This window comes from Apodemus sylvaticus, chromosome 10, assembly GCF_947179515.1.
Source record: "Apodemus sylvaticus chromosome 10, mApoSyl1.1, whole genome shotgun sequence".
In the NCBI taxonomy this organism is placed as follows: domain Eukaryota; kingdom Metazoa; phylum Chordata; class Mammalia; order Rodentia; family Muridae; genus Apodemus; species Apodemus sylvaticus.
In genome coordinates, this window is record NC_067481.1 from 40,973,874 (window position 1) to 41,000,273 (window position 26,400).

The 26,400-nt window shown below is 42.5% G+C and overlaps 1 protein-coding gene across 1 annotated transcript in view; it reads left to right on the top strand.

Annotated features, from left to right (window-relative positions):
- The window catches only part of Cct6b (chaperonin containing TCP1 subunit 6B), a 45,379-nt gene that overhangs the window by 13,980 nt on the left and 4,999 nt on the right, over nt 1-26,400 (top strand). The window contains exons 6-11 of the mRNA XM_052195360.1: nt 10,249-10,359; nt 10,955-11,114; nt 12,456-12,538; nt 13,521-13,617; nt 14,158-14,305; nt 26,262-26,395. Of these exons, the coding sequence (XP_052051320.1) occupies nt 10,249-10,359; nt 10,955-11,114; nt 12,456-12,538; nt 13,521-13,617; nt 14,158-14,305; nt 26,262-26,395 (733 nt within the window). The remainder of the gene's footprint in view (nt 1-10,248; nt 10,360-10,954; nt 11,115-12,455; nt 12,539-13,520; nt 13,618-14,157; nt 14,306-26,261; nt 26,396-26,400) is intronic.

A 26,400-nucleotide genomic window follows, 5' to 3' on the forward strand; every position in this document is an offset into this window, starting at 1 on the left:
TCTCTCCAACCCCCATCAGCTGTTTTCATTTTCTGCGTTCTTTATTTGCTCATTAATTTTTATTTTGCTTTACGTTTTGGAGGCAATGTCTCTGTCGCGCAGCCTGGTCTGGAGTTGGTGGCGGTCTTTCTGCTCAGCTTCCCACGTTCTGGGATTACAGGCGTGAGTCATGCCCAGCCCTGTGCAGCCAGCCGGTGAAGGCACAGTAGAGACAGAGCCTTCTGTTCCTCACCTGGTTTGAGACCATTCAGCTGACCTGTTCTCTCTGCTCCTCTGGCCAGCCGTTAAGGCTGCCTGCAGTCTCTCCTCCACTCCCCCTTCAGTATCTCTTTCTGGATATCTGCAGAAGTTCTTGTTGTCAGGAGAAGTTGGCTTAAAAAAATGAAGGTTTATTTGTTTGTTTGTTTGTTTGTTTGTCTGCATGTTCTCCTATAACTGTGGAGTCTGTCCCACTGGCAGACAGACAGGCTGAGGTTTGCTGGAAAATGAAATCCATTTAAAATATTTTCTAATTTCTATTTTAAACATGTATCTTATTTTCAAAATACATAGGAGAACGTAGTTATTGATTTCTAGTTCAATTATATAATGTAGGGGACATATTCTATAAGATTTTACTGTTTTGAAAGTTGTTGAGATTTGCTTGTAGGCTTAAGCATAGAATCAATTAATTAGTTTGTTTTTGTTTTTGTTTTTTTTCTGGAGTTGTACGCTTTCAGCCCATAGTAATCCTTTTTCATCAGTCTTGTGAGTCCTGGGGTGTGAACTTGGCTTGGGAAAATTTATTTGTAGTGTTTTATGTACTTGACAAGAAGGCATGCTGGAGTTGTGAGGTAGATTTTCTGTCAAGGGACCAATTTTGTTAATGCTGTTTTTCAGAACTTCAGTATCCTTATTAATATTCTGACAGCTTAGTCTGTCAATTACTGAGACATGTTAACATTTTTTAATATTATAGCAAGATCATCATGGATTTGTTTATATTCTCATTTAGTTTCGACAGCTTTAATAAATGTTAAATGTATATGAAACACACAAATACACAAACATACACCTATATATCACATATACTTATTTATTTTGAGACAAGGTCTCTCTATCTAGCTTTGGGTGGCTTGGAATTCCCTCTGTGGGCCAGATTGGCCTTGAACTCACAGAGATCTACCACTTTCTGAATCCTAGAATTAAAGGCTATGCCATCATGCCAGGATATTTTATAGATTTTGAGACTCTTTTGGCTTAGAGATGTATCTGAGCACAGACCCTTTGAGTAATATCTTCAAGGCCTCAAGTTCCATCCTTCTCAAAGAAAAACAAATAAAAAACCAAAACTGTCTTACTCAGTGCATACAGGATTGTTCTTGTGTTTGTTCTTTGATATGGTCTTGCTAAATAGCCTAGCCTAGCCTTTAATTTAGGATCCTTCTGTTTGAGCCTCCTAAATGCTGAGATTATAGGTTTCTGTCACCTTCCCCAGCTTTAGATGTGACAAACCTTTTTTTTGTTTTTGTTTTTGCTTTTGTTTTTTTTTTTTTTTTTTTTTTTTTCGAGACAGGGTTTCTCTGTGTAGCCCTGGCTGTCCTGGAACTCACTCTGTAGACCAGGCTGGCCTTGAACTCAGAAATTCACCTGCCTCTGCCTCCCAGAGTGTTGGGATTACAGGCGTGCACCACCACTGCCTGGTGACAAACTTTTAATATAGTTTTTTCCCTCAAACTCTGAACTTTTTGTACCAACATAAAGTGACTATCTTTTCTCTAATAATGACTTTTTTTCCAGTCAGGGTTTCTATTCCTGCACAAACATCATGACCAAGAAGCAAGTTGGGGAGGAAAGGGTACTTTTTTCCCAGTACTGTCTTAGACAGGGTTTCTATTCCTGCACAAACATCATGACCAAGAAGCAAGTTGGGGAAGCAACACTTCCACATTGCTGTTTATCACCAAAGGAAGTCAGGACTGGAACTCAAGCAGGTCAGGAAGCAGGAGTTGATGCAGAGGTCATGGAGGGATGTTCTTACTGGCTTGCTTCCCCTGGCTTGCTCAGCTCTCTTTTCTTTTCTTTCTTTCTTTCTTTTTTTTTTTTTTTTTTTTTTTTTTTTGAGACAGGGTTTCTCTGTGTAGCCCTGACTGTCCTTGAACTCAGAAATCCACCTACCTCTGCCTCCCAAGTGCTGGAATTAAAGGCATGCACCACCACCGCCTGGCTTCAGCTTGTTTTCTTATAGAACCCAAGACTGCTAGCCCAGGGATGGCACCATCTACAATGGGCCCTCCCCCTTGATCACTAATTGAGAAAATGCCTTACAGCTGGATCTCATGGAGACATTTCCTCAAGGAAGGCTCCTTTCTCTGTGATAACTCCAGCTTGTCACAAAACCAGCCAGAACAAGTACTGAGGATTGAACCAAAGGCCTTGCTCGTGCTGGGTATATGCTTCACTACTGAGCTATAACTCCAGACTTTTCCTCATAAGATAGGGTCTTACCGATTTACCAGGGCTTGTCTTGAATCGCTCTGTAGGCAACATAAGTCTTGGTTTCTGATCCTCCTGACTCAGCCTCTAAGGTATCTGGGATTACAGACCTGTACAGATCTGGTTAGAAAAGTCTAAAAAGTATAATTTATCCCACATTGATACAGTTACTATTCCAGTTTTCTCTTTTTAAGTTTTTTTTTTTTTTTTTTGTTTTGTTTTGTTTTTTTTTTTTTTTTTTTGGGAGGCAGGATTTGAAACAGGGTTTCAAACAGGTGTAGGCCTGGCTGTCCTGGAATTCACTCTGTAGACCAGGCTGGCCTTGAACTCAGGGATCCACTGGTGTGTTTAGGATTAAAAGTGTGTGCCTGTACAGCCCAGCTATGAATATGTTTTCATTTAAGTTTTTTGTTTTTTTTTGGTTTTTTGGATTTGGTTTTCTCGAGACAGGGTTTCTCTGTATAGCCCTGGCTGTCCTGGAACTCACTCTGTAGACCAGGCTGGCCTCGAACTCAGAAATCTACCTGCCTCTGCCTCCTAGAGTGCTGGGATTATAGGCGTGCGCCACCACTGCCCAGCTTGGAAGATTGCTTTTTGTAAGTGACATTTTTATTTTGTTTTACTTTTTGGAGGCAAGTAAAAATTCTTAATCAGATAGTCTTTATATTTTAATTGAAATAGCTAATCTATTACATTTAGCATTGTTAAGAGTATATTTGATTTGACATGTCCTGTCTTTTTGCTTTCTATTCATTTCCCATTGTCCTATGTTTCTTCTAATCGACTTTTCATTTTATTGGTTTTATCATTATATTTTTCTCCTCTACTAATTTGCAAATTTCACACTTCTACTATTTTTCGATTAGTAGAAATTACATAATTTATAGTAGCTTATAGGAGTCTAGCTGGAATATCTTTGCTCTGGATAATATCCCCATTTACTTCTTCTTGAAACATGATCTTGTTACTGTTCTTTAAAATCCCACTTGATACTACTGCTATTTCATATCGAGTTTGTGAGCTATATCTTCATAAGTTCAACTTGGTTTGATGTTCATGGCTTCTACCATCTCAGCCCCACTTGGGACTGCAGCCCTCTCCCACTTATCAACTGGAGATATTTCCCGGGCTCCCCAGTGGATGCTAAGTAGTACTCAACCTTCTTTCTTCCTGGTCCTTGCAGCATGCCGGGGGCCAACACATTGAGCTCAGTTTGCTCTTTTTCTCCCTCCCTTCCCTCTGTGGATGACTCTGCAAGCTCCTGTGCTTCCTTAGTTAACGGTTCTCTATGTGACAGTGTGTTACTGAGACCAGAGGTGAAACCAAGGCGCCTCCTTCCGACAACGGCCACTGAGGTACTTTCCTCTGCTTACGCTGTAGCCTATAGATTTTTTTCTATGAGCGTCCTGTCAAATGGTTTGCTTTCATTTTCACTTTTTGGTGCTTTTCTTGTGGTTTAAAGTAGACTTACAGTTACAGATGGTTCCCGACATACAGTTCACTAGCTTTACAGTGGTGTGAAGGTGGTATTCAGGAGCACCTGTACTTTGAATTTAACATTTTGATTCCCCTCCACCCCCAGCAATACATGCTGTACGACCCTTTCTTGTGACCCCGAGCAGTGGGAGTGAGCAGTAGCTCACAGCTAACCCTGCAATCACGACACGACACAGCCAGTGTATACTCTGCTGTATGCAGCATTTATAGACGATGATGGATGTTGGGAAGTCTAGGGAGATTAAATGCATTTGACTTGGTAGTTTCAACTTATGATGGTATATTGGAATGTAACCATGTGATAGTTCATTTTGATGGTCAGTTTGGTGGTATTTAGGATGGCCCAGGACACAAACCTCTGGGCATACCTGTGAGAGAATATCAAGAGATTTAAATGAGAGTGGATTCATTCTACATGTAGATGACATGAACTGAGATCCTGGAATGTGTTCAGAATAGAGGGCAGGATGAGAAATACATATCTGAGAATTATTATTATGAGGCTTCAACCATGACCTTTAAAGATACCAGAAAGGGGGCTGGAGAGATGGCTCAGGGGTTAAGAGTGCTGGCTGGGCTTCCCGAAGACCTGGGTTCAATTTCTATCACTCACGATCAGTAACTCCAGTTCTAGGTTCTTTATCGCCATCTTCTGGCCTCTTCTGTTATTGCATGTACGTGGTGCACAGGGAAAAAATACATGCAGGCAAAACAAAACAAAACAAGACAACAAACAAACAAACAAACAAACAAAAAACCCACATGCATATCTTTTATAAAAAAGATACCAGAAAGATGCCAGGAGAATTGGAATTTTTTTTTCCATTACAGGGTTTCTCTGTGTGGTCCTGGCTGTCCTGGAACTCACTCTGTAGACCAGGCTGGCCTCGAACTCATAAATCCGCCTGCCTCTGCCTCCCAAGTACTGGGATTACAGGCGTGCACTACCATGCCCGGCAAGAATTGGAATTGTTGATCAACCAAATTCAAATCAATCTCACCAGCCATGATGTGAAGTTTCTGGTTTGTGTTTCCTTGATCAGAGGTGCAAAAAGAAAAGAATCTGAAAGGAAAAGGGCCAGTTCACACACCTACCACGATGCTAGCAATCACTACAGGAAAAATACCTTGCAGTGAGGGTTCTAAGACGGAGGATTGTTTCCAGATGAGAATCTATGAGCAACTCGTTGACTCACCCAGTCTGTGAGCCACTCATTGATTTATACCGTCCTGAGATCATTAAGTGATTACTTCCATCAGCATTGAGCCGAGAGTGGAGGCCAAAGTTAGTATTGTGGCTGCCTAAGTCAACTATTGTAATAAATTGACTTAATCAGTTAAGAAAAAAGAATCAGCCGGGCGGGGGTGGCACACGCCTTTAATCCCAGCACTTGGGAGGCAGAGGCAGGCAGATTTCTGAGTTCGAGGCCAGCCTGGTCTACAGAGTGAGTTCTAGGACAGCCAGGGCTATACAGACAAACCCTGTCTCGAAAAACCAAAAAAGAAAAAAAGAAAAAGGAAAAAAGATTCCCGAGCATTGGAAACTTGTTTAGAAATGGAAAAGACTTTAAAAATTTACCAATGGAGACTGAGGATGGGTGATCAGGGATGTCGTCTCGGCACCCAAGCAGAAAGAGAAAAAATTTAAGTATATTGTTGTGAACTGAAACGTGATCAGCGTATCCCTTCAGCAGAGAGGCAGAGATGAAAGCCTGATTGAAGGCAAGCTTAAAAGAGAAGGGCAAGGGAGGGGTGTATTGTGCTGGTTCTGATGGCAACTTGCCACAAATTAGACTCACCCCAGCTGTGAGCCCCTCCTGAGAAGCTGCCCTGATCGCCGTGATGGACCTGGCAAGACTGGCCTTGACTGTGGGCGCCGTGTGGGAGCAGCAGAGATGAAAGGATGTGTCAGGAGGAGGGCATCCAGCCCTTGCTCGGCCTCCCTCTGGCCTTGAATCAGTTGTCGTTCTGTTGCTTCAGCTTCTGATTCGTTGTCAATACCAGAAGTTGCTTCTATGCTTTCATCCTGGACTGGGGCCAGTGACTTCCCAGATCCCTTCTGATCTTCTACCAGATCTGAACCGCTGAGGTGCCCAACGTTGTGGACTGAGCCGCTACAGGGCGCTCCTCCCCTCAGGGAGAGGTAGCCCCTGTGGGACCACTACCAAGGCACCCAGTCTTAAGTAACTCCTGGGTTTTCAGCTCCCAGGTATAATTCTGCTCTTGTTCCTATTTTAAATCTGACTTCATAAATTCTTTAAATAATAGACTCATCCCATGGTTCTGTCCCTCTAGAGAACCCTTACTAGTTCGAGGTGGAATTGCAGATGGAGACAGTTCAGAGTAGCTGTAAGGAGAAGCAGGGAAATAGGATGGGCTGTGCTGCAAGGGGATTGGGAATGGGGTGAGGAAAGGGATGCTTTGTTTTAAAGAACGAGGGACTGCTGAGGACTTGTGGCTGTGGTGGTGATGGAGGTGGCGGTGGTGGTGATGGAGGTGGCTGTGGTGGTGATGGAGGTGGCTGTGGTGGTGATGGAGGTGGCTGTGGTGGTGATGGAGGTGGTAGTGGTGATGGAGGTGGTGGTGGTGATGGAGGTGGTGGTGATGGTGGAGGTGGTGGTGGTGATGGAGGTGGTGGTGATGGTGGAGGTGGTGGTGGTGATGGAGGTGGTGGTGGTGGTGATGGTGGAGGTGGTGGTGGTGATGGAGGTAGTGGTGACGGTGGTGGTGGTGATGGTGATGGAGGTGGCAGTGGTGGTGATGGAGGTGGTGGTGGTGATGGAGGTGGTGGTGGTGATGGAGGTGGTGGTGGTGATGGAGGTGGTGGCAGTGGTGGTGATGGAGGTGATGATGGCGGTGGCTGTGGTGGTGATGGAGGTGGTGGTGGTGATGGAGGTGGTGGTGATGATGGTGGAGGTGGTGGTGGTGATGGAGGTGGTGGTGGTGATGGAGGTGGTGGTGGTGATGGAGGTGGTGGCAGTGGTGGTGATGGAGGTGATGATGGCAGTGGCTGTGGTGGTGATGGAGGTGGTGGTGGTGATGGAGGTGGTGGTGATGGTGGTGATGGCGGTGGTGGTGATGGTGATGGAGGTGATGGTGGTGATGGAGGTGGTGGTGATGTGGCAGTTTCTTTCTTGCTTTTTTTTTTTGAGACAGGGTTTTGGACTTCTCCATGTAGCCCTGGCTGTCCTGGAACTCACTGAACTTCTGTAGATCAGGCTGGCCTCAAGCTCAGATATCCACCTGCCTCTGCCTCCTGAATGCTGGGATTAAGGTGTGTGTCACCACAGCCTGGCTTAATTCCTGTTTTCTCAAAGCCAGCATATTTATTCTCTGAGGACGAGGGGAGTAAGCATGACAGAAGCTTGAAAAGTAGAGAGCATTGAACATATCCTTCTTTTTTTCCTAAGTAAGGTATCTTCATCTTCATTTGGAAGTTAGGATTTCCTAGTCAGATTAAAAACCTGAAAGCTCCTTTATATCTTATGTTGGACATTATTTTTTTATTATTTTTAGAGACAGGGTTTCTCTGTGTAGCCCTGACTGTCCTGGAACTTACTCTGTAGTCCAGGCTGGCCTCAAACTCAGAAATCCACCTGCCTCTGCCTCCCAAGTGCTGGGATTAAAGACGTGTACTACCACTGCCCAGCTTATGTTGGACATTTTAAAAATGTTCTTCCTTTTTTCCTTCCTTCCTTCGTTCCTTCGGTCGTTCGTTTGTTCGTTTGTTCGTTCCTTCCTTCTTCTTTCCTTCCTTCCTTCCTTCTTGACAGGATTTTACTCTGAAGCTCAGGCTGGCCTGGAACTCACTATGTAGACTAGGCTTACTTCAAATTTGTGGAAATCTCTTGCTTATGCCTCCCAAGTACTAAGATTATAGGAGTGAGCTGCTATGCCTGGTAAAAACATTTTTTTTTTAGTACTTAGAAAATATTGGGTGTAAAGGAATTTCAATCCAGCATCAGGGCTACTCTGGTTGGACTACAGACGCTCCCTTAGCATGCAGCTTTAATCTTAAACAATAAAAGAAAAGTTTGCAGAAGGAAGCACTCATGTTTGAAAGTGATATCTATCTAGAGGCAGACAAAGTGACAAATCAGAGAAAGATGACAGAAAGACAGAGAAAAGAGGCTTTGTAAGAGAGAGCAACACAGAGAGAGAAGAGAGAGGGAGGTTTTATCTGGATAGTCATATGGAGACAGGTTACAGAGAAAACAAGCTAGACAGAGGTAAAGACACAATGGGCCTGAGAATGAGAAGGGACCAGAAGATTTGATTACCAAAGTTAGTGTGAGGCCAAACAGAACGATTCAGTCAGAAGCGGAAAGGAGCCAATTTGAGTCAGTCAGCATGGAAAGTAATTTTGAGCCAAAACAGCCAGAATCCAGAAAGAGCTAGAAAGGGTGAGCTTATTCAGCAGTAAGTCTCAGAGGCTGAAAACATTCTAGGCCTAGACAAGATTGTATGGAGGCTGGAAGTATCCAGGACAATTAGATCAGTCAAACAAAAGACACTTTTATAATTGGGCATAAACAATTCTTAAGGGTCAATGGTAGAGGACTGACCTAAGATGTACAGACCTTGGTTCAATCCCTGGCAACATACATACTCATAAAAGAGTCTTCCAGGACAAAGAGAAGGCTTAGCGGGTAAAAATGTTAGCTGTGAACAAGCCTGATGATCTGTGTTTGATCCCTGCAACTCATGTAAAAGGCTGAATGCATGGGCTAGCCTGGAGTATGCTGCTCAGTGGAAGAAACAACAGGAGAGACCATGCACCATGAAGGTGGAAGGTGAGAACTGACTCCCAGAGTTGTCCTATGACCTCCACATGTGCACCGTGGCACATACATGCCCACACTCACACATGCAACAAATAATTCTTTAAAAAACTTTCCAAGAGAGTATTAAGCAGAAATGCTACCACTTAAATATGTATAAGTAACTTTTATAAAGATATGAAAACATTTACTCTAGAAAAAAATATTTGGAAAAGTGAAAAAAGCCCCATGGTCTGCATTTCTACCTTCCAAATCTAATCATACTCTGAATCCTCTACCTACCTGCCTGCCTGCCTACCTACATGCCTACGTACCTACCTACCTATCTGCCTGCCTGCCTCCCTGCCTCCCTGCCTGCCTGCCTACCTACTTACCTATTTATCTACCTGCCCACCTACCTACCTACCTACCTACCTACCTACTTACCTACCTACCTATCTACCTACCTATCTACCTACCTACCTATCTACCTACCTACCTACCTACCTGTCTACCTATCTACCTGTCTACCTACCTACCTACCTACCTACCTACCTACCTACCTACCTATCTGTCTACCTACCTACCTACCTACCTACCTATCTGCCTGCCTGCCTGCCTACCTACTTACCTACTTACCTATTTATCTACCTATTTATCTACCTGCCTACCTACCTACCTACCTACCTACCTACCTACCTATCTACCTGTCTACCTACCTACCTACCAACTTATTTAGTCAAACTTTTAAAAAATTTGTTTTATGTATCTGGGCGTTTTGCCTGCAGGTCTGCATGCGTATCACATGCATGCCCAGTGCCCTCAGAGAGGCCAGATGAGGGCATCAGAGCCTGTGGTTGTAAGTTACTACCTGGTTCTAAGAATCAAATTCAGGTTCTCTACAGGACTGACAAGTGTTCTCCAGCCCTTATGTATTTATTTTTATGGTCCTGGGAATCAAAGAATGCAGAATCTCAATCATGCCACACATGTACTGTATTCACCAAGCTACATTCCAAGTATACGGTTTCCCTTTAATTGCCAACATTAAAAAAAAAAATAGTTGTAATCATGTTTTACATACAGTATACAGTGGGTTATTCTGTACTTATTGGTTATTGCTGAAAATATTTTCCATGTTACTGCATAGTTTTTATAACCATTGAATAGCTGGGCCATTACTTGCTGAACAATATCCTATTGTGCTGGACATTCAGGTTAGCAATTATTAGTTATTCTATATAATTATTATGAAAAATTCATTGTGTGCCTACCTTTTATTATTTGATCAGCTACACCTATTTTTGAGCTGTGTAACTTAGAGAATAATTCTGGATTGGCTTTTCATCTTGACTTACTGTCATACTGTTAAAACAGCTTCTTTTCCCAATTTTGCTAATTATATGTTAGGTTTGAAGCTATACAAGGAAACAATGTGTGACCTGGCTGATTCCAGCTTTGAATGGCATTGTAATTTGAGAATCTGTATTCCATGAAACATTACGTGTTTTGATAGGTTGGTCCGAGGGCTGGTCCTGGACCATGGCGCCCGCCATCCGAGGATGAGGAAGCAGGTACAAGATGCATACATCCTCATTTGCAACGTGTCCCTGGAGTATGAAAAGACGTGCGTGTCCGTGTCTTCGCAGTACTGGGAATTCTTTTAACATTTCTTTTTTGTAGATTTATTTTTATTTTTAATTATGTGTACGTATGTATCTGTGGGTGGGTATGTGCATGAGTGAAGGCGCCCAAGGAGGCCCAGAAGAGGGCACTGATCCCCTCGAGCTGACATTGTGAGCCATTTGACATGGGCGCTGGGAACTGAACTCAGGTCCCCTTAGCCTGAGCCATCTCTCTAACCTTAATTATTTTAAATTATTATTTCCATCTCCTCCCCCACACCTCCTCCTTCCACCCACATCTCTCTAGTCCAGGATGGTCTCAAACATGCAGCAATCCTCCTGCCTCAGTCTCTGACTATTGAGATTACAAATATGAGCCAATATGTCCAGCTTTCTTTTCTCTGGATGTGTCTAATAAACTTTTTCTTTCCTATTTACTCCTTTACTAACTTTTCCTGTTTGTTAGTTTGTTTGTTTGTTTGTGTTTATTTTCTTGAGAAAGGGACTTGTATTGCCCTGGGTGGCTTCAAACTTGTGAACCTCTTGCTTTAGCCTCCATACCTGTGGTTTACTAACTTGTTCTTATTAATCCTTTAGAGAAGTGAGCTCTGGTTTCTTTTATAAGACTGTAGAAGAGAAAGAGAAATTGGTAAAAGCTGAAAGAAAATTTATTGAAGATAGAGTGCAGAAAATAATAGACCTAAAGCAGAAAGTCTGTGCTGAGTCCAATAAAGGATTTGTTGTCATTAATCAAAAGGTGAGAGAGAAGTGGGCAGCTCAAGTGCTTGTCACTGTTCCTCGGCATTTCTCAGCGTGACCTGTTGACCCTCAATGACCTTACAACATTTTCAGGGAGTTTGGGGAGGAAACTCTTTTCATTATAATAATGCCTTTTGTACCATGTTGACATTTGTAAGGGAAGGGAAAGATGCTGGGTTCTTCCTGAAGATCAGGAGAGCAGCGCCAAACTGTGTTCTCCACCCTGTTCTTTTTAAGAATAATGTCTTGATGATGGGTCTGGAAAGGCGGCGTGTAGTGCAGATCTGAGCTCAGCTCGCAGTGCTCGCATGGTTGTGTGGCTCATAGCTACCTGGGGCTGCAGCTCCAGGAGACCTCATGTCTTCAGGCCTCGACATTCCTGCACTCAGGTGCACATACCCATTTACAGATGTACTATACACATAAGTTTTTAAGAAAAGAATGTTTTGAAATGTTAACTGTAATTACTTTTGTAAAACATTAATACTCAAGTATTCTTTTATAATTTAGTATGATTAAAACATGAAATATACATGAATCGCTTCTGTGCAGCAAAACATGAAGAAAGCCTTTGTGTAACTGGATTTTGAGCTAAACTAGCTACCTTTTCATGGAAGGCCATTTTTAGTTAAAAGAAGGACCAACAGATAAACTATAGTTATTAGAGTAGGATGTTCACTGGATTTGTTTTACTGGAAAACAAATTTAGCAATCGTACCATTCCAAGGAAGACACCTCACAGAATGTGCTGCCAACAGTGACACTTGAGGCCAGCTTAACGAACCAGGACTTTCTAAACAACAGAAAACCATACACTTTTACAAAGCCATGTGTGAATAAATAAATAGTCCTCTTAAAATATAAGAACCCCTTAAAATGTTTTCCTTTTTATTTTTGTTTAGGAGTGTGTGTGTCTGAAACAGGAGCTGCAGGCAGTACTGAGCCATCTTATGTGGGTGCTGGGAACTGAACCTGGGTCCTCTGGAAAGATCAGCAAGGGCTCTTAGCCACTGACCCATCTCTCTAGCCCCTATCTTTATGATTTGATACAGATACAACTAGCTATATAGCTTAGGCTGACGTGGAACTCACTTTGTAGTCTGTATTGGCCTGGGACTTTACACCCCCCTTGCTTCAGTCTCCTGAGTGCTGGGATTACAGGTGTGTGCCACCACGCCCAGCATGGATTCTTCTTGACTTTTAAGAATGTAAAGTGGTGTCTAGACAGAAACACTAGAGGAATATTGGCTTACATTTTTAGAGGTTAGGAGTAGAGCTTGGTGGTAGAGCACTTGCCTGGTGTGAAACTAAAACCACATAACTTCTGTGTTAACTACAGGGCATCGATCCAGTTTCCTTAGAAATGCTTGCAAAACATAACATCGTAGCTCTTCGCAGGGCAAAAAGAAGAAATCTTGAAAGGTGAGTGCAGACCGTGTATGTCAAGAGCTTTCTGCTGCTCTTGCCATTGCTATAATTTTCGTTTGTAATTCCAGGAACTTAACCCACAAAATTTTGTTTTGTTTTAAAATTAAAAAAAAAAAAAAAACAATTGCTGGACATGGTGGCCCATGTGTTTAATCCAGATGCAGAGGCAGGGGAATCTCTGAGTTTTGAGACTTTAAGGCCATCGTGGTCTACATAGTGAGTTCCACGACAGCCAGAAAAACCCTGTCTTGAAAAAAAATCAAAACTGAAACAAACCAAAACAAAAACTACCCCCACCAAACAATTTATTTTCCTGTGTATTTGTGTGTGTTCCTTCATGTGTGCATGCCTGCCATGTGTGTGTATGTGCTCCCAGAGGCTAGCAGTGTCCTCTGGTAGTTGTGAGTCACCTGACTGGATGCTAGGACTTCATATTCTCTGGGAGAAGAATGAATGTTCTTAGTTACTGAGCTGTTTCTTCAATTCCTCTCCTATGAGGTTGTTTGTTTGTTTGTTTGTTTGTTTTTATTTTGTTTTTCCAGATAGGGTTTCTCTATATAGCACTGGCTGTCCTGGAACTCACTCTGTAGACCAGGCTGGCCTCGAACTCAGAAATCCACCTGCCTCTGCTTCCCAAGTGCTGGGATTAAAGGTGTGTGCCACCACTGCCTGCCTGGCCACTATGTGTATTATTGAAGAATATTAAAAACAAAACAAAACAAAACCCTGACAAACATATCATTTCATTTGCCTGCTCCCACACAGACAATGCTGTATCATGTTGTAGTCTGTGTTAGATACACTTCATCCTTTAGAAGTTAGCTTTAGCTGGGCACAGTGGCTTGTACTTGGTCCCCACACTTAAGAGGCTGAAGTAGAAGCGTAACTATGAATTTGAGGCCAGAACATCCCCCCCCCCAATATTAGCCTTTATGTTTTCCATAATCAAAGTGAGAGTGACATAATGTGATTCCAGGCTTACACTTGCTTGTGGAGGATTGGCTGTCAACTCCTTTGAAGACCTGAGTGAAGACTGCTTGGGTCATGCTGGCCTTGTATTTGAGTATGCATTGGTGAGTGTTCCTATGTATAGCAGCTCTAACTAGATTCCTAAGCACTTTCACATTGGTGAGTTTTTCTATGTATAGCAGCTATAACTTGACTCTTAAACCCCTTTTTGACATTTTATACCTTTTAATCCATATTTTACATTTTGAGGTCTGACAGGACAGAGTTTACAATTTATTTACCTAAATGTTAAGAGTTTTGCTATGTGACCCAGGCTGGAGTTGAACTGTCTTTGTAACCCAACCTCCCCAAATGGTGGGATAATTTAACCACTTTAAAATATATCTTTAGTTATACTTGATAAAAAAATGTACATGAAGATTGAATTCTAATAGAAAATAGATTTGAATTTCATGATGACATCATTTTATGAATGTAACCATACAATGTGTCAAATGTTAGTGTGTGTGTGTGTGTGTGTGTGTGTGTGTGTGTATGCTACTGGGGATCTAAGTCAGGAACTCATGCATGCAAGGCAAAGTGTTCACCTGTAACCCTAAGTTATCCCAGACCTTAAAGTTACATCTTTTCTTGTCATTGGTTAGGGTGAAGAAAAGTTCACTTTTATTGAGGACTGTGTAAACCCTCTCTCTGTCACCTTATTGGTCAAAGGACCAAACAAGCACACTCTCATACAGATCAAGGATGCCTTAAGAGATGGACTTCGTGCGGTCAAAAATGCTATTGAAGACGGTAAACAAGCTCTCTGTGGTGGGAATGAACCCTATGCTTCTTAAGTACTAATAAGTCTGTCATGGTGGGCATAGTATTTTAAGGTCCAAAGGATTATTCTTTCATTTCACTATAGATTGATTTTCCTTTCCTTAATCCGTTAAGGGTAAAGATAAGGTAGTAGGCTGCCCCACTGATTAGTCCCTTTCTTAAGAGATGAAAACCACTTAATATACTGTTAATTTTCAAATTTAGGAATTTATTTTTAAAACCATGAGAGCTCTTATAGCTTGGAACTTGCTCCTTTGCCTCAGGTGTAGTGTAATCGTAAGAAAGATTAGGAAGGAAAGCTAAAATTTTAAATTTACTGATAATTTGTAACCTGCTTGTATCTAAATGGAGTTAAGGGAAGTAATTCCATAGAAGCGTCCCTTTGATGTAGAGTCATAGTCATATGAAAGGATGTTCAACAGCTGCATCAAGGAAAAGGAAATGGAAAGCACAAGGAGATGTAGTCTTACTCCTCAGAAGCTGTAATACCAAAGTTCAGCATAAGTGTCCTTCTTTGGCAGACATGAAACTGGAGTCACCCTGGCAATAGCTGCTGAGGGACAGGTGGTTCCTGGCTGAACCTACAGCGGTTCTGTCTTTTAGGGTTTTTGTTTTGTTTTGTTTTGGTTTTTTTGGTTATTTGGGTTTGGTTTTTCGAGACAGGGTTTCTCTGTGTAACCCCGGCTGTCCTGGAACTCACTCTGTAGACCAGGCTGGCCTCGAACTCAGAAATCCGCCTGCCTCTGCCTCCCAGAGTGCTGGGATTACAGGCGTGTACCACCAACGCCTGACGTCTTTTAGTTTTGATGAGTCTCCATATGCTTATCCCTGTACTAGCTCCTATCACTGCCAGAGTTTAAGGGTTCCTTTCCCCACATCCTCATTTGATGAGACCATCTGACTGGGGTGGGGGTGGGGTGGGGGAGTGTTGCTGCAGTTTGAATTTGCCTTGCAGTGTGGATAAGGACAAGTGACCATTTTCAGGTATTTATTGTCCATTTACATTTGTTTGGAGGGTCTATTTCCCTCTTTAGTGATGGAGTTGTTTGTTGTATTCTGGGTGTTATTTCTTTATGTATTCTGGGTGTTAATTCCCAGCAGAGGAGTAACTAGGGAAGTCTTTCCCCCATTCGGAGCCTTCTTCACTGTTTTCTCTGCTGCACAGGAGCTTTTTAATGTCACACAGCAACATCAGGCTTTGCTATTTGGTTAGGCTTTGGGGGACCTATTTAGAAAGATTTGCCTGTTTTGTTTTGTTTTATTTATTTGTTTATTTATATTTCGTATTTATTTTCATTTATTATTATCATCATCATCATCATCATCATTATTATTATTATTATTACGTTTTTGAATCACTTTCTGGCCTCACAGAGATCCACTTGCTTCTGCCTCCCTAGTGCTGGGATCAAATATGTGTATCATCATATTTGACAGATGCCTGTATCCTGAAGAGGTTTTTTTTTCTCCATAGTAGCTTTCAAGTTCCAGGTCTTAATATTACTGTTAAAGTCTTTGGTCTATTTTCAATTAATTTTGCTACATGGTGAGAGATAAGGTCTAATGTTATCCCTCTGCACACGTAAGGACTTTGTTCTTTTCTAATGTAGGTGGTCATATCAGTTTCTCTTCCACACCATTCTGTAACTTCATGTTGTGCTTTCACAAGGAGTGGGCTCGGAGTTGTCAGAGGTACGCTAATGTCTGTGCTCAGATGGGTGGGGCAGGAGGCGCATGGTACACGTGACTGTTTGCACATTTAGTCTTTATACCTCTCACATGCAAATTTTGAGTGTATTGCTTCTTAGGAAGGAGCTGTTTAAAAATGTGATTAGATATATACTCAGCTTCTAGATGACTAACTCCTCAGTGTTTTTGCCACGGAGTGTTTCAGAGAAGGGAAGTGGGCATAAAGAGTGCTGAGCTGAGAAGTAATTGATTTTATATTGTTTAGCTATAATTATAGGTAATTCCAAAGCAAGTTTATTGATTTTTCAACAAGTCCAAAGCATTATAACATTATACAAGCATGGCTGGGAATACATAGTTGATTGGTAGAGACTCTGTCTCTCATGATCAAGGCCCTAAGTTTAATATCTAGTACACAGCTACCCAAAACTATACAGACAGATGTAAAGCTCTTATCTAGCTGTGAAAATTGGTATATGGTAACAAAAATCTTTTGGCTTAGACTAAAAAGACACCTGTTTTCTTGGGTAACAGTTTAGATTCTGTTCCAATATAGAAAAACAGATACTTGGCTGATTCTTGTCCTAAGAATTTCAAACCAAACCTCTGGCCACATTACTTGCCCCAATCCCCACTCTATTTTAATAGATTTTTTACTCAGCCAACCCCAGGAAAGGTCCTAAGAGTCACACTTTGAAACTGAGTAAGAAAAGCAAAACCAGAACTGCATAATCTTGCACATATAGAGTAGTTTCCATATGTATGTAACTGTGTAATCACCCTCCAAAGCATAACGAAAAACATGATACAAAATTAACGAGCCATTGTCCCCACCAAAGACATCCACATGCTGAGGGACATTCAGGGTGGCATGGCTCTATGCATTGCTTTGATTAAACAGAAGTGTGGACACGTTGTGGATGTCACTGTTGAGCTGCTGTGGTGAAACAGGAAGAGCCGTCCAGAGCTGTCACCTCTTGCCTTGGCTCAGCAAGCTCTGGAGCATTCTTTTTTAATTAATTTATTGTGCATATTCATTGTGCATGGTACTATGTTACAAAAGTGCATTCCATACACTATGTAATGACTATTGAACATGACTCCCTCCATACAGCCCTTACTGCTTTCCCCTTCCTATTAATCCTCTGTGTTCCCCCAGCCAATGTTACTTAGACTTCTATGTCATACATGAGGCAGGATGAAAGCCAGGGAAAATTATGGGAAGGAAAGGAAGCCCTTTTCCCTGGGGTCTGCTTAAAGCTTCTTGCCAGCTAGCATTCCAGCACTGCTAACAACAGTCACTGTGAAGGCTACCTACACAGAGACAGTCTTTCTTTTATTTAGTGGAGATTCAAATAAGAAAGTTTAAAGAGCAGTGAACCATGCCTGAAGCCTAAGTATAGGTGACCTTTTCCCCTTCTATCTGTAGACCTGAAATTTTCTTTTCTTTTTTTTAAAAAAGATCTATTTATTTATTTTATTTATATGAGTACACTGTAGCTGTCTTCAGACACACCAGAAGAAGGCATTGGATCCCATTACAGATGGTTGTGAGCCACCATGTAGTTGCTGGGAATTGAACTCAGGACCTCTGGAAGAGCAGTCAGTGCTCTTAACCACTGAGCCATCTCTCCAGCCCGACCTGAAAATTTCTAGGACTCTCCTAAGAATCTTCACAAGAAAACACATGTCTTAATCCCTTTGTGTAGCCCTCATGGCTGGTGATTTTATCGTTATGAGATCATAACCCTAGCCAAAGGCACCTCTGGCACTACCCTATAATCTCACTTATCGTAAGAGCGTGGTGGGGCTGGCGAGATTGCTTAGTAAGTGATGAGTTCAGTCTCGGGATCCTTATGTGGATGTAGAGATCTGGCTCCCTAACACTGTCTTCTGACCTCCAGTGAACGCTGTGGCATGCATGCACCATATGTGCACATGTAAATAAATAAATATAATAAAGAAAAAGAAGGAAAGGTTTTTGAAAGGAACCATTAAGAGCTATAATTTCTGAGCCACATGTCTCAGATATTACTGCTGAGACATGTAAGCAGGGCTCTCTTCTGAGAAGCCGTGTCTGTTCTTCCCTAGCACGTCTCCTACTATTGACCCCATGCTTAAATATGTGTTAAATGTTCCCCATTAACCTTTCACATGTATGTATTCATATGTGAGTGTTACATGCTTGGGCATATGCATGTTATGACATGCGTGCATGGCGATCAGAGGGTGACTTCAGGTCTTGATCTCTTCTTCCAGCATGGGGCCTCTGAGAACCGAACTCAGGTTGTTAGGCATGGAAGCAAGCACACTATTCTACTGTGCTTTTTTGTTTCTGTGATAAACACCATGACCAAAAGCAACTCAGGGAGGAGAGGGTTTATTTCATCTTACAGGTTACCATCCATTGAGGAAGGCAGGTGCAGGAACTCAAGGCGGGGACTTGATGGAGAAACCATGGAGGAGCCGTGTCGCTTCTTGACCTGCTCCCAGACTCATGTCCAAACACAACAACAGCAACAACAACAACAACAACACAACCCACCAAACCACATTAGACTTCTTCTCTTGCCAGGAAGACTGGTAATCATTAAGAAAACAAATATCTACTGTTAGTGAGGATACAAACGTGTTTGCTTACATGGTAGCTCTACTTTTAGTTTTTTGAGGATCACCACTACCAGTTTACAGCAGTGTATACAATTCCCTTTTGCCCATATCCTCACTAGCATTTGATATTGTTTTCTTAATGATTACTAGGCTTCCTGGCATGAGATGGAATCTAGTGCTATGGTGGGGATTTTTGTTTGTTTGTTTGTTTTGTTTTGTTTGTTTTTTGAGACAGGGTTTCTCTCTGTGTCCCTGGCTGTTGTGGAACTCAGTCTGTAGACCAGGCTAATCTTGAACTCAGAAATCCTCCCTGGGATCCCCCAGCTTGCCTATATCTTTATCTTAAAGTGTTTTCCCTCAAATACTTTCAGAGTTTCAGGTCTTACGTTACAGTGTTTGATCCATTTGAAATTGTGTACAGACAGGGGGGGGGGGCGATCTACTTTCAATTTTCTACATGACGATCTTCAATTTTCCCTGTGCCATTTACTGAAGAGGCCATCTTTCCCCCCAAAGCATACTTTTTGGCTCTTTTGCCAAAAACCCAGGGGCTGTAGCTGTGTGAGTTAATATCTCTGCTTTCTCTTCCACTTATCTATGTGTCTGTTTTGTGCCAGCACTATGCTGCCTTTGTTACTATGGCTCGGTAATATAACTTTAAGTCAGGTGTGTTGATACCTACAGCATTATTCTTTGTGCTCAGGATTGCTTCAGTTAGCTTTGTGCTTCCATAAGAATTTTAAGATTTTTTTATCTGGGGAGATGGGAAGTTCTGGGAATGCTCATGTGAAACCCTGACTGCTTAGGGATCATGGAAGTAGAGCATGTTCTCATATGCAGACATTCCCATTGACCTGAACTTTTCACATTCCATTGGCATTTGAAAAATAAAAGCTGTCAGATGGTAGTGTTATATGCCTTTAATCCCAGCATTTGGGGAAAGGAGGCAGAGGCAAGATCTCTGTGTTTGAGGCCAGCCTGGTCTACAGAGTAGGTTCTAGGACATCCAGAGCTACAAAGAAAAAACCCTGTATTGAAAAAAAGGAGGAGAAGGAGGGAGGAGGGAGAAGAAGGAGAAGAAGAAGAGCAAGAGGAGAAGAAGGAGAAAGAGGAGGAGAAAAGGGTGGAGGATAAAAAAAGAGAAGGAAGAGGAGGAGGAAGAGGAAGAAAAGGAGGAAGAAGAAGAGGAAGAAGAGGAAGAAGAGGAAGAGGAGGAGGAAGAAGAGGAAGAGAAAAAGGAGGAAGAGGAGAAGTAGAAAGAGGAGGAGAAAGAGGAGGAGAAGGAGGAGGAGAAGGAGAAAGAAGGAGAAGGGAAGAGGAGGGAAGGGGAAGGAAGGAAGGGGAAGGAGAAGGGGAAGGAAGGAAGGAAGGAAAGAAGGGGAAGGGGAGGGAAGGAAGGGGAAGGGGAAAGAAGGGAAAGGGGAAGGAGAAGGAAAGCTGTGAGGCTGGGCTGGGATTTAGCTCAGTAGCAGGAGTCTTAGCTTGGGAGTGGGCAGGGCTACAGCTGGGTGATTGTACCACCCTAGCATGTATGAGGCCCCCGAATGCAACCATGATCATGGAAAAATATTTTTTTATGTATTTCACTAAAAAATAAAAGACCTACATCCTTCCTCTCATATCCCTAGAGTGTTCAAAAAGTCCTGAGTCCCTGACAACTCTCTTCAGATGCTCAGGATATTTGTCGGAGTGGCTTGGCTCTGCCATTTTGGATCAAGTTTTTCTATGTGAAGATCTCATGGGACCTGAGTTGTGGGTTCTGGGTGATGTTGAGGATCTTTTCAGTGTCTTCTCTACCAGTGAGGTGGCCCAAGTGCCTGTGTCACTCATGCCCTCTAACCACTACTGCCAAGTCTATGGCTAACTTAGAGAGGTCAAGAGCATCCAGGCAGTGCTGGAAGTGATGCCGATACCTTGCCCAGGTCAGCAGTACCTGGTGGGCCTGTGAATTGTTGCCCACCCATTGCTGACAGCTCCCTCTTTCGGGCCTTCAAAAGGCTGTTCATCTCTTCCCAGTTAGGTATGACAGGGGTAGTTAAGTGGGCGGGGCATAGAGCAGGATTAAGGGTTATAGGTTGGGTTCATTAAGTGTCTGCAAGAGGTGCCATTTGCAGTCATCTGAACTACTGGCTTCTAGAGGAACACCCAAGGTATCTAGGGAGTTCAAGCTGGAAGGAGGCATCTAACATTAGCAGAATGGTACCAGCCTGCTCCAGCCTGTTGTGGATGGACTCACTGCACACTCCTGCTCTAGCAGCCTTGTACCTTCCCTCAACCTGCCTACATTTCTCCACAATGCTGGGAACCATGGCTAGACCCGTGGGGGTCTTCAGCGCACCCCTGGCTCCTGGGACACAGTGGGCACAGGCTTTGAACTGAGAAGGTTCACTGGGTTGTTCTTTGTGTGCATTAAGTGTCATTCACTGATTACAACAGCCCCCCATCCCCCACCCCCACAACAGAGCTTCTGCCCACCTGGCATTTGCACCAGGTACCACCCTCAGAGCCCCCACTTGGCCATCTGCCTGCTCTAAGATGTCCTCTTCCAAGCCATCTCCCTTCCCAAAGTTGGTATATAGGCCTCGGTGTGAGCCAGAGCCCTGATTTGAGTATCTTTGCCCACCCACTGTACGGTTGGTTTTGCTTTCCATCCAGCTGTCTTGGGACCTGCTGCCTCTGAGTCCCTGGGCTGCCCTCCGGATCAGATCTGCTACCCTCTCTACCTTGGCCAGACTGAGCTTCTAGTGAATAAAAGACCTTCTGGTGAACTTTAGGGCCTCAGCCGGCTGGACTGCTGCTGAGTTGCCCAGAGTCTGCAGGGCACCCCTCACCACAGTCCAGACCTCCGTGTTCACAGAACTCCTTGCAATCCTCACCCATGGAACAGGGGGGCGCACATGACAAAGGGATGAGTGATGTGGTCTGCACAGCCTGGCAGACTTCTGTGGGGCCAATGTACTGCAAGAGTCCACAGCCCCTGCTACATGGCTTTACAACTTGAAGCCTTAAAGTTTTTTTCTCTTTCTGTGTGTAATAGTGCTGGAATTTTGATGAATGCACTGAATGCGTAGAGCTTTTGGTGTGGTAACAATTCTAAAATTATTTCCTTCAGTTCAGTTCATGCAAGTAGGCTTTGCATCTAGTGTTGTCATTGGTTTCTTGAGTGTTGAAAGTCCCCATCGCAGAGTCCTTTCAGCTCTTTAATCAGGTTTATTTCAAGGTACTTTAGTTTTTGAGCCAATTGTGGATGGGATCATTTCCTAATTTCCTTCTCAGCATGTTTGTTATTGGGAAAAAGGAAGGTGCTGATGATTTTTGTCTGTTCATTTTGTATCCTGGCTCTCTGCTGATGTGTTTTTCTATTTATGAAAGGGTTCTCTGGGGGAGTCTATAGGGCCTCATGTATAAAATCATCTGTAAATAAGGTCACTTTGACATCTTCCTTATTTATATCTCCTTCATTTTCTTCTCTTATTTTATTGCTCTATCTAAGAATAAGAGTGGAGAACATGCCCTGATTCTAATGGAGCTGCCTTGAGTTTCTAGCATTTAGTATAATGTTAGTTAAAGGTTTACTATATCGCCTCTGTTGTGTTAGGCTGGGATATGTTCTTTATATGCCTAGTTTCTTCAGTGTTTCTATCATGAAAGGGTTATTGGATTTTTTTTCAAAAGCCTTTTCTGCGTCTACTGAATTTATTGTGTGATTTCTGTGATACCCTTAGTATTATTCTTATTGCAAAGGATTGCTTTTGGCTGGAGTCTTTTAAAAAATATTTTATATGTATGAGTGTTTGCCTGTATGTTTGTCTATGCATCACATGTGTGGAGTGCCTGCAGAGGCCAGAAGAAGGTACCAGATACCTTGGGACTGGAGTTACAGATGGCTATGGGCTGCCTTATGGGTGCTGGGGATCAAAACCAGGTCCTCTGGAAGATCAGCAGTGCTTTATCTACTGAACTATCTCTCCAGTGCCTGTCTTGGGTATTTATGTTTTCACATGAATTTTGCTTTTATTTCTATGAAGAACAGTGCTGGGATTTTGATGAGAACTGCCTTGAATCTGTAGATTACTTTTTGAAGCCATTTTTACCCTATTCTTCCAATCCATAAGCATGGGGAGTTTTTCTATCTCCTCAGTGGTGCTTTAAAACTTACACTATAGAGCGCTTTAATTTCCTCGGTTATGCTTATTCCAAGGTATTTCATTCTAGTTTTTGAAACTAATTTGAATGATACTGCTTCCTGGCTTCTCAGTGTGTTTTCCATTGGTGTACAGACAGGGTACTCGATGTTTTGTATCATCCCCATCCTGCTGACAGTGTTTATCAGATGTGAGAATTTTATGGTATATAGTTTCAGTCACCTGCAAATAAGGACATTTTGGGCTATTCTTTTGTGTTTGTTTGATTGTTTTTTGAGACAAGAGTTTCTCTGTGTAGCTCTGGATGTCCTGGAACTAGCTCTGTAGACCAGGCTGGTTTCAAACTCACAAGAGATCTGCCTGCCTGGGTGCTGGGATTAAAGGCATGCGGCACCACCTCTGGCTTGCAAATGAAGCTACTTTGACTTCTTTTCCTATTTGTATCCCTTTTATTTCTTGTCTTATTACACGGTCCAGCTAAACCTTCAAGCTCTGTGTCTTATTCCTGAATGCAAATGTTCTGCTTGTTCCTCTATTTTGCCTGACGTTGGCTGTATTTTCATTGTGTATGGCCTTTATTGTGCAGAGATATGCTGCTTCTAGTCCTAGTCTCTTCAGAGTTTTGCCAGGTTCAGTGTTTGAAAAGATATGTGAGATTTTGTCACGGCCTTTTCTGCATCTATTGAAATGATTGTGTGATTTCAGACTTGTCTGTTTATATGCTGTATTACATTCATTGTTTTATTTATATTAAACCATCCCTAAATCTCTGGAATAAAGAGACTTGATAATGAAGGGTGTTCTTTGTGATGTATTCAATTCAGTTTGCAAGTGTTTTATTGCAAGTTTTTGCTTCTATGTTCATAAGACAGACTGGCCTATACTTTTCCTTTGTGTGTGGTTTTGGTACAGGGTAGTGCTGGCTTCACGGTGCTGTGAATTTAGGAGCATTCCCCCATTTTCCATTTATGAAATCGTCTGGGAAAGATTGCTCTTTTTTATTTGAAGGCCACTGACTTTATTAATCTAAAAGTCTTTATAAGGACAGTGACTGATTTTTGCCAGGAAAAAAAAAAAAAAAAGGAGCCAAAGGGCATCCAACAGATCATGAAGGAAGGGAAAAGGGGCCAGAAATCCATTCAGGAAGGCTGGTAACTGTTGCCATGGGACTGCAGGGGGAGATGGAAGGGGAAGGCATCCAGGAAAGAATTCCAGAAAGGTTGAAATGCTGAGGGGAGAAACCTCCCAGAAGACCCTGGAGTACAAAGGAGGTGAGTGCGACAGGAGCAATCTTTTCCTTCCTGGAGGACAGGGAGAAGCCCAGCCCTGCTGGAGACTCTGGAGACTCTATGCTGGGGCTGAGGGGTCTCCAGAGAACATTTCAAGTCGGCATGACACTTCTTGAAAGCACCCAGAGCAGTAGTCCCTGGACTGCTTGGCATAGGCACTGCATATGTCTTTCAGCCATTCTTGGAAGAGGTCTTCATCTTTGTTTAGCAGACGCGGCCAAGGACCACTTGAGCCTCGTCAAAGCCCCCTTTCTTGCCTAGGGCTTCACCTCTCCTGGCCAGGCTCCCCACTGGCTCTCCCCCTCCCTCCTTCCCTGCAGTGGGCTCTGCCACAAAGTCTTGGTTTGGGAGGGTGTCATCTTGATCAGGCTTAATGGGCAGCTCCTGCTCCTTGCACAGCCTGGGCTTCTTTGACTAGGTATTTGCTTTATTTCTACGTCAGATTCATTGCTTGCTATAGGAATATTCAAATTGCTTATCTCAGTTTATTTTTTGGTAGATCACGTTTCTAGAAAGTCATACATTTTTCTTAGGTGTTCCAATTTAGCAGAATATACTTTTTCAAAGTTTGTCCTTAGGACTTCCTGGATTCTATTGGCTTTTGTTGTAGTATCCTCCCTCCACCTTCAATTGGTGCTACTTTCATTGTATCTCATAATTTTGGTATGCTATGCCTTCATTTTCATTTAACTCTAAAATTTACTTCCTTTATGATTTCATCAGTAACCCAGTTGTTCCATCTCCGTGAGGTATTTTTTGTTTGTTTGTTTGTTTTACTGTTGGTTTTTTGGCTTCATTTCATTGTGGTCAGATAGAATACAAGTAGTTGTTTCAGGTTTCCTGTATTTCTTGAGACTTGTCCTAAAATATGTTCTACTTTAGGGAAAGTTCTATGGGCTACTGAGAAGAACATGTATTCTGCAGTATTTGTGTGGAATGTTCTGTAGATGTCTGCAAGGTTCATTCAATCTAAGGTATTGAATTCAGATGTTTCTCTGTTCATGTTTCATTGGGATGACCTGTCTATTGATGAGATTGGGGCACTGCCACCACTCAGTATCCTTGTATTGGATTTATCTGTGTCTTGACCTCTGGAAGTGTTGCGTGCACTCGAGTGTACATATATATTGTACATTATTACAATATGTAATAATACAAAAGTAGTATTGTCTTTTAGAGTGTTCATTCAGACAGTATGGAGCAATGTTATTTATTTCTTTTGACTAATTTTGGCCTGGAGTTTGTTTTGTCAACTATAAAAATTCTGTTTTAAATCTAGTCTTTTAGTCTGCCTTCTATGTGGGGAATTGAGGTCATTGCTGTTGGGGGTTATTGAAGAATGTGCCCTGGTTCCTGTCACAGTGTGGATTTTATGGTGTTTGGTGAGTCCAGTCTCTCATTTGCTTGGCTTCTGTTCTAGCAACACTTACCCTTTCCTGTCGTACCACGGTCTATCTTTTCAGCCCTAAGATTCCTTTGAGTTTCTTAGGTTGAGCTGGCTTAGTGACCATGAATTCCTGGCTGACTCATGGAAAGTTTTTCTTTGCCCTTCAGTTAGGAGAGATGGTTTTGCAGGCATAGTAGTCTGGATTAGCAGTTATTATCTTTCAAAGGCTGAAATTCTAAGGACTCTTAATTTTGTTTTTGTTTTTGTTTTGTTTTTTAAGATCAGACATTGTATTTGGCTACTTGCAACCATAAATTACAAATAACATTTCAATGTGGTCATATAACTATAAGATGCAAGCAAAAGAAATATCTACCTAAAGAAGATTTATTTTTATTTGTGTGTCTGTGTGCCTGCATGAATTCATGAGCACAGTGTTAATGCAGGTGCCTGCATAGGACAGAGGGTTTCAGAGCCGCTGGGCTTGAGTTACAAGGGGCTGTGAGCTGCCTGATGTGGGTGCTGGGAACCATCTCTATGACCCCAGAAATCCCACTTCTGTTTTCCAGAAGATAAACAATGAAACAAAATGTCTGTGGCCAGTATGAATACCGCGCTTATTTAATTTCAGAATGCTTTATAGGGAAGCCTAGTAGTTGCTGAGTTGTAGAATTTATTTGATTTCGGAATATGTCCTAAACATTTCAGAAGCCATCAAGGTACTCAAGCAGGCTTGCCTTTGTAGGTGATTGCTTTTCTCGCTCCTTTTCCTTGCTTGACATATTTTTGTTATTTGCCTTTGGTAGGCTGTGTGGTTCCAGGGGCTGGGGCAGTGGAAGTTGCAATAGCAGAAGCTCTTGTTGACTACAAGCACCGTGTGCAGGGAAGAACTCGCCTTGGAATCCAAGCCTTTGCTGATGCCTTACTCATCATCCCGAAGGTACA